The sequence below is a fragment of the Oncorhynchus gorbuscha genome, linkage group LG05, assembly GCF_021184085.1.
Source record: "Oncorhynchus gorbuscha isolate QuinsamMale2020 ecotype Even-year linkage group LG05, OgorEven_v1.0, whole genome shotgun sequence".
Lineage (NCBI taxonomy): Eukaryota > Metazoa > Chordata > Actinopteri > Salmoniformes > Salmonidae > Oncorhynchus > Oncorhynchus gorbuscha.
Window position 1 is genome coordinate 95590248 of NC_060177.1, and position 20176 is coordinate 95610423.

The window sequence follows — 20176 nt, forward strand, 5'->3', positions numbered from 1 at the left end:
CATTACTGAAGCATTACTGAAGCATTACTGAAGCATGACAGAAACATTACTGAAGCATTACTGAAGCATTACTGAAGCATTACTGAAGCATTACTGAAGCATTACTGAAGCATTACTGAAACATTACTGAAGCATTACTGAAGCATTACTGAATCATTACTGAAGCATTACTGAAGCATTACTGAAGCATTACTGAAGCATTACTGAAGCATGACAGAAACATTACTGAAGCATTACTGAAGCATGACAGAAGCATTACTGAAACATTACTGAAGCATTACTGAAACATTACTGAAGCATTACTGAAGCATGACAGAAACATTACTGAAGCATTACTGAAACATTACTGAAGCATGACAAAACATTACTGAAGCATGACAGAAACATTACTGAAGCATGACAAAACATTACTGAAGCATGACAGAAACATTACTGAAGCATTACTGAAGCATGACAGAAACATTACTGAAGCATTACTGAAGCATTACTGAAGCATTACTGAAGCATTACTGAAGCATGACAGAAACATTACTGAAGCATTACTGAAGCATGACAGAAACATTACTGAAGCATTACTGAAGCATTACTGAAACATTAAAGGGATAGATGAACTCATGGATGACATTATTTTGTCTCTTTGAACAGATTAAAAGAAGCTGCTAACTATCATTAGCGCAATGACTGGAAGTCTACAGTAAAACATCTGTGGTGAAAATTACAGTAACACATATGTGGTGAAAATTACAGTAAAACATCAGTGGTGAAAATTACAGTAACACATATGTGGTGAAAATTACAGTAAAACATCAGTGGTGAAAATTACAGTAACACATCTGTGGTGAAAATTACAGTAACACATCTGTGGTAAAAATTACAGTAAAACATCAGTGGTGAAAATTACAGTAACACATCTGTGGTGAAAATTACAGTAAAACATCAGTGGTGAAAAGTACAGTAAAACATCAGTGGTGAAAATTACAGAAACACATCTGTGGTGAAAATTACAGTAACACATCTGTGGTGAAAATTACAGTAAAACATCTGTGGTTAAAAGTACTGAAGTAAAAATACTTTAAAGTACTACTTAAGTTGTTTTTTGGGGTATCTGTACTTTTCATTTACAATTTATATTTTTGACTACTTTACTTTAAACTTCACTACATTCTTAAAGAAAATAATGTACTTTTTATTCCATACATTGTCACTGACACCCAAAAGTACTTGTTACATTTTGAATGCTTAGCAGGACAGGAAAATGGTCATCCCTACTGCCTCTGATCTGGAGGACTCACTAAGCACACATGCTTCATTTGTAAATTATGTCTGAGTGTTGGAGTGTGCCCCTGGCTATCTGTAAATAATATAAGGAATTTGACATAATTTAAACTTTTATTTTTAATACTTAAGTATATTTCAAACCAAATACGTTTAGACTTTTACTCAAGTTGTATTTTACTGGGTGACTTTCACTTATACTTGAGTCATTTTATATTAAGGCATCTTTACTTTTACTCTAGTAGGACAACTGGGTACCTTTTACACCACTGTAACAACTAGCATGCTAGCAGTTCCTGTAGACTTCCATTCATTGCGCTAACGCTTTATTGCCAAAATCTCGCACTATCCTTTTAAGGCAAACGCAGAGAACACATCCTACATCTCCCAGCACTGACCCTAACCCCTGACCCAAACACATCTCCCAGCACTGACCCTAACCCCTAACCCAAACACATCTCCCAGCACTGACCCTAACCCCTAACCTTATCCCCTGTCCTCTAACCAAAACACATCTCCCAGCACTGACCCTAACCCCTAACCTTAGCCCCTGTCCTCTAACCAAAACACATCTCCCAGCACTGACCCTAACCCCTAACCTTATCCCCTGTCCTCTAACCAAAACACATCTCCCAGCACTGACCCTAACCCCTAACCTTAACCCCTGACCCAAACACATCTCCCAGCACTGACCCTAACCCCTAACCAAAACACATCTCCCAGCACTGACCCTAACCCCTAACCTTATCCCCTGTCCTCTAACCAAAACACATCTCCCAGCACTGACCCTAACCCCTAACCTTATCCCCTGTCCTCTAATCAAAACACATCTCCCAGCACTGACCCTAACCCCTAACCCAAACACATCTCCCAGCACTGACCCTAACCCCTAACCTTATCCCCTGACCCAAACACATCTCCCAGCACTGACCCTAACCCCTAACCCAAACACATCTCCCAGCACTGACCCTAACCCCTAACCTTAACCCCTGACCCAAACACATCTCCCAGCACTGACCCTAACCCCTAACCTTAACCCCTGACCCAAACACATCTCCCAGCACTGACCCTAACCCCTAACCTTAACCCCTGACCCAAACACATCTCCCAGCACTGACCCTAACCCCTAACCTTATCCCCTGTCCTCTAACCAAACACATCTCCCAGCACTGACCCTAACCCCTAACCTTAACCCCTGACCCAAACACATCTCCCAGCACTGACCCTAACCTCTAACCTTATCCCCTGTCCTCTAACCAAACACATCTCCAGCACTGAGCTGCCTGTGAGCAGCTCATAGACCAGGATGCCTAAGGACTAGATGTCCACACTAAAGTTGTGTCCCCTGTTCAGAATGATCTCTGGAGCCACGTACTCCGGAGTCCCACAGAACGTCCAGGTTCACTGCCAACCTGGATCGTCATGGATATGTCCACCTGAAGGAAGACAGGCCAGAGGGTACTGAACACACATCAAGCAATCTAACGATCCATCGATCATACGATCGACCAACATCCAACAATTTCCAAGTGCAGGGTATAAAATATGTATTTCAAGTATTCTGACCAAAAATATAAACGCATCATGCAACAATTTCAAAGATTTGACTGAGTTACAGTTCACAAAAGAAAATAAGTAACTTGAAATCAATTCATTAGGCCCTAATTTATGGATTTCACATAACTGGGCAGGGGTGCAGCCATCGGTGGGCTTGGGAGGGCCTAGGTCCACCGACTTGTTAGCCAGGCCCACCCACTGGGGAGCTAGGCCCAGCCAATCATAATGAGTTCTACCCAACAAAAGTACTCCTCCGCACCCATTGACCTATCCTAGAAGCCTAGTCTACTGACGGGGCACTCAGCAGTAGCTCCATGGTCCTTGGCTAGTTCCATTGACCTATCCTAGAAGTCTAGTCTACCGACGGGGCACTCAGCAGTAGCTCCATGGTCCTTGGCTAGTTCCATTGACCTATCCTAGAAGTCTAGTCTACTGATGGCGGGTGGTATGGAGGGTGGAATGTAGGGTGGTACGGAGGGTGGTATGGAGGGTGGTACGGAGGGTGGTATGGAGGGTGGAACGGAGGGTGGAATGGAGGGTGGAACGGCGGGTGGTATGGAGGGTGGAACGAAGGGTGGTATGGAGGGTGGAACGGAGGGTGGTATGGAGGGTGGAACGTAGGGTGGTATGGAGGGTGGTATGGAGGGTGGAACGGAGGGTGGTATGGAGGGTGGAACGGAGGGTGGTATGGAGGGTGGTATGGAGGGTGGTATGGAGGGTGGAACGTAGGGTGGAACGTAGGGTGGTATGGAGGGTTATTCGTCGCTACACAATGAGCTGAAAAGGACATATTCTTCATTTCAGGTTGAATTCTGACAAACATGACAACATCATTTATTTGTGATCAATTAAGTTGATCAATATTCCCTCATATTCCACAGTAAACTGAATGAAGTTGGATTATTGGATATTTTTCCCTCACTATAAACTGGAGCACACTGGCAGTTCAATAGACTCCAGACGGTTCATTTACTCATAAAAACAGAAATGTTTTGTCTTCCAGGTTCAACAGAATGGTAAATATTCAACTGAACTCACTAAAAACCTAACTTTGAGATACACATCAAGCAACTAGAAAACCGACCACTGGATGTGAAATGTATTTGACATGTGTTTGTTAGACTAGTCTCGGGTCAAGGACGCAGTGGCCTAAGGCATTGCATCTCAAAAGGTGTCACTACAGTCCCTGGTTCGACTCCACGTTGTATCACGGCCGTGATTGGGAGTCCCATAGGAAGGAGCACAATTGGCCCGGCGTCGTCCGGGTTTGGCTGGTGAAGGCTGTCATTTTAAATAAGAATTTGTTCTTAACTGACTTGCCTAACCCTATATAGTGCACTACTTTAGGCCAGGGCCCTATTCCCTATATAGTGCACTACTTTAGACCAGAGCCCTATTCCCTATATAGTGCACTACTTTAGACCAGGGCCCTATTCCCTATATAGTGCACTACTTTAGACCAGGGCCCTATTCCCTATATAGTGCACTACTTGTGACCAGGTCCCATAGGGTTCTGGTCAAAAGTAGTGCACTGTATAGGAAAAAGGTTATTGTTTAGGACGAAGCTCATGTTAACTGTGATCACACTGACCTACGAACTGTGTTTGTGCTGAATGAGCTAACATGAGGTCTAAAGTGCTTAACTGCGCATTTAAATTATTGACTGCTTATAATAGTCCTGTTTCACCGCATGTACAAGTGGGTAACATGTACAGGCGTGAGGTGTGAAATGAAAATGTGATTTTGGCATATCGCACTCCCCCTGAGACCCTCGGAGACTGGGGTCGCGGCCAGGGTCAGCAATTCTTGACAGCAACCCTGGACAAATTAGGGTTAATTGCCTTGCTCAGGGGTAGAACAACAGATTTTGACCTTGTCAGCTCTGCGATTCGATCCAGCAACTTTGCTGTTCCTGGCCCAACGCTCCTAACCACCAGTCTACCTACCACCCCTTCTTAATCTGTGTCTGGGAAACCAGCCCTAAATGGATAACATGGTTTAACATCCAGCCTGATTAATCTTTATTAGAGCTTCGATATTCCACAAATAACGAACATCATAAATTTGTAACCAACTCTCTCCCAAAGGGCTCCTTTATTGAATGACTTGGCAGTGTCACCTCTGAATTAAAAATCCATTTCCATGTCCTTCACTATTTCCACCAGTAGAGGGCAGTAAAACCCACTCAACAAACCAAAAATAAATAAATAAGATAAATTACGTGAAACGTGTGTTTCAACGTCATCAGGAAACATGTTTTGCTCTTCCCCTGGAAACTCTTGTGCGTAGAGCATTGTATTGGTGCGGAAGGTGTTTGTGGCCAACTAGCGATACCATAACGAATAGACACAGGAGTATGCTGCCCATACAAACACTCAAGGTATTTCTAAATATTATGGTCACCGTTTATGTTTGTGTAGCAGCTAGCAGTGCAACCCCAACAGACAGGTAAACATGAGTAGCGGGATAGCTAACAGGCTAGTGTAGCTAGCTAGCTAAACACAGTAACTGGTGTTAGCGGTTTCATTCGACAAAAACAGAAAGGTCACAGATTGCGAAATCAGACCAGGTTAGTTACTGGTTTTGTAGTCAAATTAGCCAGTTGTACAGAATAGATCCAACACTTGTCAGCACATAGTCCTTTAAGCTGAGCGACAAGTTGTTAAATGTCAAGTCATGGTGGCTAGCCTAGTTAGCCAATAACCTTGTGACAACATGCTAACATGCTAAAGTTAGATAGCTAACACTCAGGAAGAAAACAAAAACAAACACCTGCCAGTCAAGTTGTTTTAAAAATGTAACGCATGGCTTAGTTAATGTGTTCAATAACATAAAATAGTCAACCACACTTACTACTAATTGTTACTGAACAGTTGGGCCTTCATAGCTAGCTAGCAGTTTGGCATGATGGCTAATTAACTCCATTGTTATGTATTCAGACTTAAGTATTTGTTCGGGTGGATCAAAACTGTGATGCATCATGGGTAAATTGTGACTGACTGATCTACAAATAATAATGACTGGTTATTTTTTGATGTAAGGTTGTTTGTAGATCAGTCAGTGGTTATGGTAGACTATCACGCTAAATATCATTGGGTATTGAAGTGGGTTGTTTAGAGAGGACTTCCTGGAGTAATGGAAGACACACAACTTTTCAGTAAAGTACTCATTGCATCTAAAACTATTTATCTGTCTCCGTTCCCATTCCTGAGTGAGTCTTCATAGCTACCTAGTTGACTAGCAGTTTGGCATGATAGCTAATTAACTCACTTAAGTTTTAAGGAAGTAGCTAGTTAGCTAACAGATATAGAAGTAAGCTAAATGAATGAACTGTCCTTATATGTGATGTCTTTACGAGCTCGTAGCCACGTATGTATTGTCCAGGGCTTCTTTAACACCCTGGGCCAGAGCTAGTGGCCACTACATTCCCCAGGGGTACTAATGGATGACATCTCTCTCTCGTTGTCACATCACAGGCCTAGTAGAAACACCATGGAAGAGTCAGGAGGCAGGCCACGCTACCCCAAGCAGGAAGGCCGGGAGAGGGGCCCGGTAGCAGACGAGGCTGAGACCTGGAGGAACCAGGATGCAGGGAGAGGATACAGCCCCAAGACGGAGAGGCGTGGCCAGGGGAAGAGGGGAGGCCACGGAGGGCTTCACCACGCCAGCTCCAAGAAGGGAGCGATGGAGCCCCAGAGCAGCTCCCCTGCAGGGGGATTCAAGGAGGGCCACAGCCCCTCACAGAGGGAGGACTTCCAGAGAGCCAGGTAGCAACGCTAAGATCAAATAGTTATCATTTCTCATGGGAAAACATGTCACGCTAAGTTGCCATGCTAACACTATTTGCAGGTACCCAGAGAGCCAGCAGGCCGAGGGCCGGGAGGAGAACTGGAGAGAGCGCCCTTCACAACGCTGGAGGAGAACTTCTCAGGGAGAGGACAGGGAGCAGAGGAGAGACAACGTTGACAACACACTTCACTCAGGTAAACCAACACCTCCTGGCGGGTGGGGTGTCCACGAGTGTAGATAATGTAGCCGGGTGGGTAGATAATGTAGCCGTGTGGGTAGATAATGTAGCCGGGTGGGTAGATAATGTAGCCGGGTGTGTAGATAATGTAGCCGGGTGGGTAGATAATGTAGCCGGGTGGGTAGATAATGTAGCCGGGTGGGTAGATAATGTAGCCGGGTGGGTAGATAATGTAGCCGGGTGGGTAGATAATGTAGCCGGGTGGGTAGATGATGTAGCCGGGCGGGTAGATGATGTAGCCGGGCGGGTAGATGATGTAGCCGGGCGGGTAGATGATGTAGCCGGGCGGGTAGATGATGTAGCCGGGCGGGTAGATGATGTAGCCGGGCGGGTAGATGATGTAGCCGGGCGGGTAGATGATGTAGCCGGGCGGGTAGATGATGTAGCCGGGCGGGTAGATGATGTAGCCGGGCGGGTAGATGATGTAGCCGGGCGGGTAGATGATGTAGCCGGGCGGGTAGATGATGTAGCCGGGCGGGTAGATGATGTAGCCGGGCGGGTAGATGATGTAGCCGGGCGGGTAGGTGATGTGGCCGGGCGGGTAGGTGATGTGGCCGGGCGGGTAGGTGATGTGGCCGGGCGGGTGGGTGATGTGGCCGGGCGGGTGGGTGATGTGGCCGGGCGGGTGGGTGATGTGGCCGGGCGGGTGGGTGATGTGGCCGGGCGGGTGGGTGATGTGGCCGGGCGGGTGGGTGATGTGGCCGGTCGGGTGGGTGATGTGGTCGGGCGGGTGGGTAATGTGGTCGGGCGTACGGATAATGTAGTCGGGAAGATAGGACAGGGAGCATTATGGCAGGAGAGAGACCGCAGACAACACACCTCACAGCTCAGCCAACCCAAACAAAGTTCTCCTGTCTTATCTTCAGTAGGGGCGCGTTCCACTTCAAAAGGGGAGTTGAGACGCATCATCTCGCATCATAATTAACTACTCAATATTATTTGTAGATCAGTCAGTCATAATTTACCCATGATACATCATGGATGTAATGGTCTCGAACACAGCGGGGGAGTCATGAAAGTGTGTGAAGTGCTCTAGGTAACGTAGTTTTTTGTCTCTGCGGGGGAAGGAGGATTATGGCTAACATAGTTTGTGTGCTTCCAGGGGGCAGGAATCGTAGAAACCATAACTGGAGGCGAGGTCTAGGTGAGGAGGACCATGGGCCGGTGGTGGATGAGTCGGCTCTGTCAGCCAAAGAGCTGCTAGGACTGAAACAGGCGGAGGACAAGATTGGCAGGGAGAAGATCTTCCGTCTAAAGAAGGTGAGCCATCCATCCGGAGAGGAGCGTCACTCAACTCCCATCAGTGTTTTCCCTAAACGTCTGTGTGCTAAACAGCCAGTAACAGACTTCTTTTCGGCAGCTACTTTGTCCCTCTTCTTCTTTTAAACATTTCAGTTCAGAAAAGTCTGTATAGCCTTTCTCCCGCTAGGTTGTTGGTCAACATTAGTTTATGTTTGCTTCAACAGACAGCCGAACCCTGTTACCACACTAACCACCTGCCATCAAAAGGGCCGGTGAAAATTTGTCTCGCCTAAGTGATTCATATTTGAGGGTAACTAGGGCTGTCCCCGACAACAACAACAATTATCTGGTTGACCGAGAGTCAATTTGTCGAAATGTTTAAATTTATTTTCCCCGTATAGACACACCCCATGTGTTTGAATCAAATCAACTACATAGGCACTGAGCTTGTCTGATGCTTTAAGCACACAGTTTAATTAAATAATTAAGACACAAAAATGTCTCAACAAAGAGCCTGATGAAATGGGCAGCACAGCGAGTGTTTATTGTTCGTGCTGAAGCTGCAACATCATTTCAGCCATTTAGTGTCTTGTTTCTGACTGAAAAGTTATTTTTTACCGAAATCCCTAATTTGTTTAGGAAAAACATTCCCTATTCCCTCAACCCGTGCTCTCTTTACATGAAACATGTAAGCATCCGAGCTAACGAGGTAAAGTTATGTCATTCTGCCCCTGAGCGAGGCAGTTAACCCACTGTTCCCCGGGCGCCGAAGACGTGGTTGTCGATTAAGGCAGCCCCACACACACCTCTGATTCAGAGGGGTTGGGTTAAATGGGGAAGACACATATCTCTGATTCAGAGGGGTTGGGTTAAATGGGGAAGACACACCTCTCTGATCCAGAGGGGTTGGGTTAAATGGGGAAGAAGACACACCTCTCTGATTCAGAGGGGTTGGGTTAAATGGGGAAGAAGACACACCTCTCTGATTCAGAGGGGTTGGGTTAAATGGGGAAGAAGACACACCTCTCTGATTCAGAGGGGTTGGGTTAAATGGGGAAGAAGACACACCTCTCTGATCCAGAGGGGTTGGGTTAAATGGGGAAGAAGACACACCTCTCTGATCCAGAGGGGTTGGGTTAAATGGGGAAGACGCACCTCTCTGATCCAGAGGGGTTGGGTTAAATGGGGAAGACGCACCTCTCTGATCCAGAGGGGTTGGGTTAAATGGGGAAGACACACCTCTCTGATCCAGAGGGGTTGGGTTAAATGGGGAAGACACACCTCTGATTCAGAGGGGTTGGGTTAAATGGGGAAGACACACCTCTGATTCAGAGGGGTTGGGTTAAATGGGGAAGACACACCTCTCTGATTCAGAGGGGTTGGGTTAAATGGGGAAGACACACCTCTGATTCAGAGGGGTTGGGTTAAATGGGGAAGAAGACACACCTCTCTGATTCAGAGGGGTTGGGTTAAATGGGGAAGACACACCTCTCTGATTCAGAGGGGTTGGGTTAAATGGGGAAGACACATTTCAGTTGAATGCATTCAGTTGGACAACTGACTAGGTATCCCTCTTTCCCATCGCATGTATGTGACCAATAGGGCCTGACCTCTATATGCATGTGACCTCCTCCTATAGCCTATCATAATCACATCAATACATTGGATATAACAAAACCATGAACACGGTAACACGTGGAAGCAAAATGAACGCGGAGGACGTGAAAAATAAACCCAAACCGGATTAACTGGTTGCTCAGGTGGGAAAGGGAAAGTCAGATGTGTGGAAGACATTTGACTTCGTTGTGGAAATCACTGGCGCTCCAGAGAAAGGAGGGTCTAGGAGCAGTGTTGTGAGTATTGTGTGTGGAAGACATTTGACTTCGTTGTGGAAATCACTGGCGCTCCAGAGAAAGGAGGGTCTAGGAGCAGTGTTGTGAGTATTGTGTGTGGAAGACATTTGACTTCGTTGTGGAAATCACTGGCGCTCCAGAGAAAGGAGGGTCTAGGAGCAGTGTTGTGAGTATTGTGTGTGGAAGACATTTGACTTTGTTGTGGAAATCACTGGCGCTCCAGAGAAAGGAGGGTCTAGGAGCAGTGTTGTGAGTATTGTGTGTGGAAGTGTAAACAACACATGAAGTGTACCAGAGAGTCGGTTCTAATGGAGAGAAGAAAAAAAAATATATATATATATATATACTATTTAATAATAATAATACTCACAACACTGCTCCTAGACCCCCCTTTCTCTGAAGTGATTATTTATATTGTATAGATATAGAGATAGATATAGAGAGATAGAGATATATAGATAAAGCCTTTATTACAGCAGACTAAAAACAGTTGCATGATTTTGTTAATTGCAATTTCTTTATTGTTTAGGCTAATTATTCAAAGCTCCCTTTTATGTCATTTTCAAACTAAAATTCTTGATTGCATTTCAGAGCCTGATGGGATGGATGAATGATTGATTGATACAGTATATTGAATATAGTTCTGAGTAAGTTACAGTATTAGGACTAAACATGTCCTCTTAGGCCTACAGCTCGACGGTGGTTATACAAGACTGCTATACTAAGACCACTAATGATAACGACATTATTATTATTATTATTATCATCATTATAATAAGTAATAATTGTAAAAAAAATACCAGTAAGGAGATCAAGATAAATGAGTGTATAGGAGTGAGAGCTGTGTGCATATTATGTGACAAAACCGGTGCAGTTGGATTACAATATTATTCTACTTCCTGTTTGGAACAGTGTAAAGAACATTAAATAAATTATAAAGTAATAGCAGTCTGTTCTAATGGGGGGGGGGGTGAAAGTCTTTATTACCGCATAGCAGAGATTAAAAACAACCGAAATCTGGGAAATAGCTTTATCTGACATTTTGCTGTTGCATGAGGCTTAGGGCTCATAGTAGGTTATTAAACACTCAAACAGGAAACAGAAGCAGGATCTCCTTCCTGTCTATATATTTATATAAAAATAAATAAAGGGAACACTAAAATAACACATCCTAGATCTGAATGAATGAAATATTCTTATTAAATACTTTTTTCTTTACATAGTTGAATGTGCTGACAACAAAATCACACACAAATTATCAATGGAAATCAAATGTATCAACCCATGGAGGTCTGGATTTGGAAACCACACTACAGACTGATCCAACTTTGATGTACTGTCCTTAAAACAAGTCAATATGAGGCTCAGTAGTGTGTGTGGCCTCCACGTGCCTGTATGACCACCCTACAACGCCTGGGCATGCTCCTGATGAGGTGGCGGATGGTCTCCTGAGGGATCTCCTCCCAGACCTGGACTAAAGCATCCGCCAACTCCTGGTGGCGTTGGTGGATGGAGCGAGACATGATGTCCCAGATGTGCTCAATTGGATTCAGGTCTGGGGAACGGGCGGGCCAGTCCATAGCATCAATGCCTTCCTCTTGCAGGAACTGCTGACACACTCCAGCCACATGAGGTCTAGCATTGTCTTGCATTTGGAGGAACCCACGGCCAACCGCACCAGCTTATGGTCTCACAAGGGGTCTGAGGATCTCATCTCGGTACCTAATGGCAGTCAGGCTACCTCTGGCGAGCTCATGGAGGGCTGTGCGACACCATGACTGACCCACCGCCAACCCGGTCATGCTGGAGGATGTTGCAGGCAGCAGAACGTTCTCCACGGCGTCTCCAGACTCTGCCACGTCTGTCACATGTGCTCAGTGTGAACCTGCTTTCATCTGTGAAGAGCACAGGGCGCCAGTGGCGAATTTGCCAATCTTGATGTTCTCTGGCAAATGCCAAACGTCCTGCACGGTGTTGGGCTGTAAGCACAACCCCCACCTGTGGACGTCGGGCCCTCATACCACCCTCATGGAGTCTGTTTCTGACCATTTGAGCAGACACCTGCACATTTGTGGCCTGCTGGAGGTCATTTTGCAGGGCTCTGGCAGTGCTCCTCCTGCTCCTCCTTGCACAAAGGCGGAGGTAGCGGTCCTGCTGCTGGGTTGTTACCCTCCTACGGCCTCCTCCACGTCTCCTGTTGTACTGGCCTCTCTCCTGGTAGCGCCTCCATGCTCTGGACACTACGCTGACAGACACAGCAAACCTTCTTGCCACTGCTCACATTGATGTGCCATCCTGGATGAGCTGCACTACCTGAGCCACTTGTGTGGGTTGTAGACTCTGTCTCATGCTACCACTAGAGTGAAAGCACCGCCAGCATTCAAAAGTGACCAAAACATCAGCCAGGAAGCCTAGGAACTGAGAAGTGGTCTGTGGTCACCACCTGCAGAACCACTCCTTTATCTTGGCCAGGTCGCAGTTGCAAATGAGAACTTGTTCTCAACTAGCCTACCTGGTTAAATAAAGGTGGGGGAAAAAAATTGGGGGTGTCTTGCTAATTGCCTATAATTTCCACCTGTTGTCTATTCCATTTGCACAACAGCATGTGAAATGTATTGTCAATCAGTGTTGCTTCCTAAGTGGACAGTTTGATTTCACAGAAGTGTGATTGATTTGGAGTTACATTGTGTTGTTTAAGTGTTCCCTCTACTTTTGGGGGAGTGTATATACACACCTGTTTGGAAAAGCCCCAGAGTCTGCAACACCACCAAGAGCAAGGGGCACCACCAAGAGCAAGGGGCACCACCAAGAGCAAGGGGCACCACCAAGAGCAAGGGGCACCACCAAGAGCAAGGGGCACCACCAAGAGCAAGGGGCACCACCAAGAGCAAGGGGCACCACCAAGAGCAAGGGGCACCACCAAGAGCAAGGGGCACCATGAAAACCAAGGAGCTCTCCAAACAGGTCAGGGAAGTTGTGGAGAAGTACAGATCAGGTTTGGGTTCTAAAAAAATATATTTGAAACTTTGAACATTCCACGGAGCACCATTACATCCATTATTAAAAAATGGAAAGAACATGGCACAACAACAAACCTGCCAAGAGAGGGCCAGCCCACCAAAACTCACAGGTCAGGCAAGGAGGGCATAAATCAGAGGGGCAACAAAGAGACCAAAGATAACCCCGAAGGATCTGCACAGCAGAAATTGTGGAGTACCTGTCTATAGGACGACTTTAAGCCGTACACTCCACAGAGCTGGGCTGTACGGAAGAGTGGCCAGAAAAAAAGCCATTGCTATAAGAACAAAAATTGCCAAAAGGCATGTGGGAGACTCCCCAAACATATGGAAGAAGAAACTCCGGTCAGATGAGACGAAAATGTAGCTCTTTGGCCATCAAGGAAAATGCTATGTCTGGCGCAAACCCAACACCTCATCACCCCGAGAATATCATGTTTTTCCATCGGCGGGGAACTGGTCAGAATTGAAGGAATGATGGACGACGCTAAATAAAATCGGGAAAATCTTGAGGGAAACCTGTTTCAGAGATGAGCTAAGGCTGCAGCCAGAGAAAGTGAAATGTTCTGCGATGCTAGCCAATGCTGGCCATATCAATATCTTTACCTTTCTGAAGGGATATTTGACTGTGTAGGCTAGGATGAGGGGCAGGAAGTAGCTACCAACAATGACCTTTTGTTTTGAGAATTCCGCTAACCTTGTTAGCTAGCTTTCTATTCACTTCTGTCACGATTATAAAAGCCAACAAAAATGTGAAAGCAAACAACATAATATTTACCTACAAGGTTAGCTGTGATAGCACAGTCACAAGTATATTATATTCTATATTATCTATATCTATATTCTAGTATATTCAGTGTCGGTGGTGGTGTATTCACTCTCCTTGAATTGTTCCTCATTTTTTTTTGTTTTTACAGCCTGAATTTAAATGTGATTAAATTGAGTTTTGTCACTGGCCTACACCCATAATGTCAAAGTGGAATTATGTTTTTAGAAATTGCCTCTGCTGGACAGCCAGGAAATGCTGGCTGGCTTCTCGATGTACTTAGAGAACAGTGCTTCACTGTCCCCAACATTGTACATTTGTTGTTCTGGCTTCACATTCACACAACTGATTTAAACTAATCAGGGGATTGATTACTGTGTACTCTATGGCCACTCTGCCACGGACTGCCCTCTCTCTGAGGTCCCACAGTAACTCCAGTGTTCTGTCTCTCTCTCAGAGGTCCCACAGTAACCACAGTGCTCTGTCTCTCTCTCTGAGGTCCCACAGTAACCCCAGTGCTCTGTCTCTCTCTCTGAGGTCCCACAGTAACCCCAGTGCTCGCTCTGTCTCTCTCTCTGAGGTCCCACAGTAACCCCAGTGCTGAGGTCAGTAACCCCAGTGCTGCTCTCTCTCTCTGAGGTCCCACAGTAACCCCAGTGCTCGCTCTGTCTCTCTCTGAGGTCCCACAGTAACCCCAGTGCTCGCTCTGTCTCTCTCTCTCTGAGGTCCCACAGTAACCCCAGTGCTCGCTCTGTCTCTCTCTCAGAGGTCCCACAGTAACCCCAGTGCTCGCTCTGTCTCTCTCTCAGAGGTCCCACAGTAACCCCAGTGCTCGCTCTGTCTCTCTCTCTGAGGTCCCACAGTAACCCCAGTGCTCGCTCTGTCTCTCTCTCTGAGGTCCCACAGTAACCCCAGTGCTCTCTGAGGTCCCACAGTAACCCCAGTGCTCTCTCTCTCTGAGGTCCCACAGTAACCCCAGTGCTCGCTCTGTCTCTCTCTCTGAGGTCCCACAGTAACCCCAGTGCTCGCTCTGTCTCTCTCTCTGAGGTCCCACAGTAACCCCAGTGCTCGCTCTGTCTCTCTCTCTGAGGTCCCACAGTAACCCCAGTGCTCGCTCTGTCTCTCTCTCTGAGGTCCCACAGTAACCCCAGTGTCTCTCTCTCAGAGGTCCCACAGTAACCCCAGTGCTGTCTGTCTCTCTCTGAGGTCCCACAGTAACCCCAGTGCTCGCTCTGTCTCTCTCAGAGGTCCCACAGTAACCCCAGTGCTCGCTCTGTCTCTCTCTCAGAGGTCCCACAGTAACCCCAGTGTTCTGTCTCTCTCTCAGAGGTCCCACAGTAACCACAGTGCTCTGTCTCTCTCTCAGAGGTCCCACAGTAACCCCAGTGCTCTGTCTCTCTCTCTCTCTCTCTCTCTCTCTCTCTCTCTCTCTCTCTCTCTCTCTCTCTCTCTCTCTCTCTCTCTCTCTCTCTCTCAGAGGTCCCACAGTAACCCCAGTGCTGTCTACTCCTGCTCTCTGTGTGAGGTACTGCTGGACTCTGTCTCTGAAGCTCACAGACACATCAAAGACAAGTGGCACAAGAGGAGAGCCAAGGTGAGAACAGCTGATACTATTGTTATATTATTCAAAATAATAAGATATAATAATGTTTTTATTATGACCTGTGTGCGTAACATATCTGTGTGTGTGTGCGCTCTGTGACGGCCCTCTGTAGGAGCGTTGTGAGGAGGAGATGCTGACGGAGATTGCGCCCCCCAGGGCAGAGCAGGTGGCAGCAGTGGGCATGGCCCTGGAGGGCGTGGTCAGAGAGAGGGGGATGAGTGACCAGGATGTAGAGAACAGGCAAAAGATCGTCTCCAACATGCAGGAAGTCCTAACAGCCGTCCTGCCTGGTGAGAGAATGGACACTAGACTAGAGGTGTAGACGAGACCAGTGTTTTGGGGACAATAAAAGGCCACTCTAAAATGTGCAGTTTTGTCAGACAACAGAATTTTACAGATGTCTCAAGTTTTGAGGGAGCGTGCAATCGGCATGCTGGCTGCAGGAATGTCCACCAGAGCTGATTGAATGTTAATTTCTCTACTGTAAGCCGCCTCCAATGTATTTTTTGAGAATTTGGGGGTACATCCAACCGGCCTAAACCGCAGACCACATCTAACCACATCAGCTGATATCTCGAAGTGCTGGAAAGAAACCCAGCCTAAAACCCCAAACAGCAAGCAATGCAGGTGTAGAAGCACGGTGGCTAGGAAAAACTCCCTAGATAAACCTAGGAAGAAACCTAGAGACAAACCAGGCTATGAGGGGTGACCAGTCCTCTTCTGGCTGTGCCGGGTGGAGATTTATAACAGAACATGGCCAAGATGTTCAAATGTTCATAAATGACCAGCATGGTCAAATAATAGGTCTGGGACAGGTAGCACATCCAGTGAACAGGTCAGGGTTCCATAGCCGCAGGCAGAACAGTTGAAATTGGAGCAGCAGCACGGCCAGGTGGACTGGGGACAGCAAGGAGTCATCATGCCAGGTAGTCCTGAGGCATGGTCCTAGGGCTCAGGTCATCCAAGAGAGAGAGAGAGAGAATTAGAGAGAGCATACCTAAATTCACACAGGACACCGGATAAGACAGGAGTACTCCAGATATAACAAACTGACCCTAGCCCCCCGACACATAAACTACTGCAGCATAAATACTGGAGGCTGAGACAGGAGGGGTCAGGAGACACTGTGGCCCCATCCGATGGTACCCCCGGACAGGGCCAAACAGGAAGGATATAACCCCACCCACTTTGCCAAAGCACAGCCCCCACACCACTAGAGGGATATCTTCAACCACCAACTTACCATCCTGAGACGAGGCCGAGTATAGCCCACAAAGATCTCCGCCAAGGGGGGGGCACCAACCCACCAGGGTCTTGATTTGACTACAGTTTGGCGTTGTAAACGACTTCAGTGGGCAAATGCTTCGATGACTACTGTCCTCGCTGGAGAAGTGTGCTCTTCACGGATGAATCCCGTTTACAGCTGTACCGGGAAGATGGCAGACCGTGTGTGTTGTGTGGGCGTGTGGTTTGCTTATGTCAACGTTGTGTACAGTATGCCCCATGGTGGCATTGGGGTTGCAAGTGCTGGTTCAGTTTATTTAAGTAGTTTTTTTGGTTGTTTTTTTTGTGCAGGTGGGAGGTTACTCTTTAAGATACTGTTTTGAAGAGGTAGGGTTTCAGATGTTTTTGGAAGATGGCCTCTGTTTTCATTCAGTCGGAAGCTGGTTCCACCATTAGGGGTGCCTGGACAGAGAAGAGCTTGAACGGGAGCTGCCCTCCCGTAGGGGAGCTGCTGCCCTCCCGTAGGGGAGCTGCCGTCCCGCAGGGGAGCTGTAGAGGAGCTGCCGTCCCGCAGGGTAGCTGCCGTCCCGTAGGGGAGCTGTAGAGGAGCTGCCGTCCCGTAGGGGAGCTGTAGAGGAGCTGCCGTCCCGTAGGGGAGCTGTAGAGGAGCTGCCGTCCCGTAGGGGAGCTGTAGAGGAGCTGCCGTCCCGTAGGGGAGCTGTAGAGGAGCTGCCGTCCCGTAGGGGTGCTCTAGAGGAGCTGCCGTCCCGTAGGGGTGCTCTAGAGGAGCTGCCGTCCCGTAGGGGTGCTCTAGAGGAGCTGCCGTCCCGCAGGGGAGCTGTAGAGGAGCTGCCGTCCCGCAGGGGAGCTGTAGAGGAGCTGCCGTCCCGCAGGGGAGCTGCCGTCCCGCAGGGGAGCTGCCGTCCCGCAGGGGAGCTGCCGTCCCGCAGGGCGTCCCGTAGGGGGGCTGCCGTCCCGCAGGGGAGCTGCCGTCCTGTAGGGCGTCCCGTAGGGGGGCTGCCGTCCTGTAGGGCGTCCTGTAGGCCGTCCCGTAGGGGGGCTGCCGTCCTGTAGGGCGTCCCGTAGGGGGGCTGCCGTCCTAGGGGGGCTGCCGTCCTGTAGGGGGGCTGCCGTCCTGTCGGGCGTCCCGTAGGGGAGCTGCCGTCCCGCAGGGGAGCTGCCGTCCCGCAGGGGAGCTGCCGTCCTGTAGGGCGTCCCGTAGGGGGGCTATCGTCCTGTAGGGCGTCCCGTAGAGGAGCTGCCGTCCTGTAGGGCGTCCCGTAGAGGAGCTGCCGTCCTGTAGGGCGTCCCGTAGGGGTGAGAGGGCCAAGAGACCAGAGGAGTGCTCGGGTTGGGGTGTAGGGTTTGAAGGTAGGGAAGGGCAGTTCCTCTCGTTCTATAGGTAAGCACCTTTTAACCAATCACTTAGCTTTCCTCAAACACAGGAAGTGTGGTGTTATTTGGACTTATGGTTCATGATAACGTTTTCTAACGTTTTCCAAAATGGCCAAGATGGAGGAGAATATATCCTGATGGACCTTATGGGTCCTTGAGACAAATTTGTTCAGCATGAGGAATGACACCTAAATACATTGAGTGTACAAAACATTAGGAACACCTTTCTAATATTGAGTTGCCACGCTGTTTAGCCCTCATAACAGCCTGAATTCGTCGGGTCATGGACTCTACACGGTGTCAAACGTTCCACAGGGATACTGGCCCATGTTGACTTCAATGCTTCCCACAGTTGTGTCAAGTTGGCTGGATGTCCTTTGGGTGGTGGACCATTCTTGATACACACAGGAAACTGTTAGGTGTGAAAACCATTTTCTCCCCTTCGCCTATACTGATAGATGTGGATTTAACAAGTTACATCAATAAGGGATCATAGATTTCACCTGGATTCACCTGGTCAGTCTGTCATGGAAAGACCAGGTGCTCCTAATATTTTGTAGACTCAGTTTACAAAGTGTAGGTGTCCAAAATAAGTGCTTACGTGTTACTGCTGACAACAGTACCCCCTATAGGCCAACTGGTGCCATTATTTAACTTATTCATGACCTCTAGTTTAAAAGTTATAATCATTTGTTGGGTGATTTTATATTTGTCCTATTTAACAGATGTATAAGCGTGTGTTAATATGCATGTGAATTGGAACTAGACAGGCGTGCCGAGTGGGTTAATATGCATGTGAGTGGGAGCGTGCTGAGTGGGTTAATATGCATGTGAGTGGGAGCGTGCTGAGTGGGTTAATATGCATGTGATTTGGAACTAGACGAGCGTGCCGAGTGGGTTAATATGCATGTGAGTGGGAGCGTGCTGAGTGCGTTAATATGCATGTGATTTGGAACTAGACGAGCGTGCTGAGTGTGTTAATATGCATGTGAGTGGGAGCGTGCTGAGTGGGTTAATATGTGGACATGGGAGTCCTGGAGAAACTCCACTTTAGCCAGGGAGCAAGTCTACAGAACATGTAGTTTAGGTGGGTTTTTTTCCTGGAAAGGCTAGGCATGTTTACAGTAGAAAGATGAGAATATCATTAAGGATGAATAGGGTTTATGTTTATGTTTTTTGTGTGTGTGTTCTCTATTTGCCCCCCCCAGAGGTGAAACTCAGGCTCTATGGGTCTTCCTGCACCAAATTTGGTTTCAAAGATTCTGATGTCAACATTGATATCCAGTTCCCCCCTCATGTGAGTAGCCCTGCTTACCAATGAGATGCGTGTGAGTAGCCCTGCTTGCTAATGAGATGCGTGTGAGTAGCCCTGCTTGCTAATGAGATGCGTGTGAGTAGCCCTGCTTGCTAATGAGATGCGTGTGAGTAGCCCTGCTTGCTAATGAGATGCGTCTGAGTAGCCCTGCTTGCTAATGAGATGCGTGTGAGTAGCCCTGCTTGCTAATGAGATGCGTGTGATTAGCCCTGCTTGCTAATGAGATGCGTGTGAGTAGCCCTGCTTGTTAATGAGATGCGTGTGAGTAGCCCTGCTTGTTAATGAGACGCGTGTGAGTAGCCCTGCTTGCTAATGAGACGCGTGTGAGTAGCCCTGCTTGCTAATGAGATGCGTGAGATGAGTAGCCCTGCTTGCTAATGAGATGCGTCTGAGTAGCCCTGTGAGATGCGTGTGAGTAGCCCTGCTTGCTAATGAGATGCGTGTGAGTGAGTAGCCCTGCTTGCTTGAGTAGCCCTGCTTGCTAATGAGACGCGTGTGAGTAGCCCTGCTTGCTAATGAGACGCGTGTGAGTAGCCCTGCTTGCTAGTGAGATGCGTGTGAGTAGCCCTGCTTGCTAGTGAGATGCGTGTGAGTAGCCCTGCTTGCTAGTGAGATGCGTGTGAGTAGCCCTGCTTGCTAGTGAGATGCGTGTGAGTAGCCCTGCTTGCTAGTGAGATGCGTGTGAGTAGCCCTGCTTGCTAGTGAGATGCGTGTGAGTAGCCCTGCTTGCTAGTGAGATGCGTGTGAGTAGCCCTGCTTGCTAATGAGATGCGTGTGAGTAGCCCTGCTTGCTAATGAGATGCGTGTGAGTAGCCCTGCTTGCTAATGAGATGCGTGTGAGTAGCCCTGCTTGCTAATGAGATGCGTGTGAGTAGCCCTGCTTGCTAATGAGATGCTAGCCC

General features: G+C 47.8%; 1 protein-coding gene across 1 annotated transcript in view; it reads left to right on the forward strand.

Annotated features, from left to right (window-relative positions):
- Positions 1–5076: 5076 nt before the first annotated feature.
- The window catches only part of tut7 (terminal uridylyl transferase 7), a 48033-nt gene continuing 32933 nt past the window's right edge, over positions 5077–20176 (forward strand). The window contains exons 1-7 of the mRNA XM_046348361.1: positions 5077–5212; positions 6309–6599; positions 6682–6815; positions 7962–8119; positions 15215–15331; positions 15453–15630; positions 19168–19256. Coding sequence (XP_046204317.1) covers positions 6325–6599; positions 6682–6815; positions 7962–8119; positions 15215–15331; positions 15453–15630; positions 19168–19256 — 951 coding nt within the window. The 5' untranslated portion in view covers positions 5077–5212; positions 6309–6324. The remainder of the gene's footprint in view (positions 5213–6308; positions 6600–6681; positions 6816–7961; positions 8120–15214; positions 15332–15452; positions 15631–19167; positions 19257–20176) is intronic.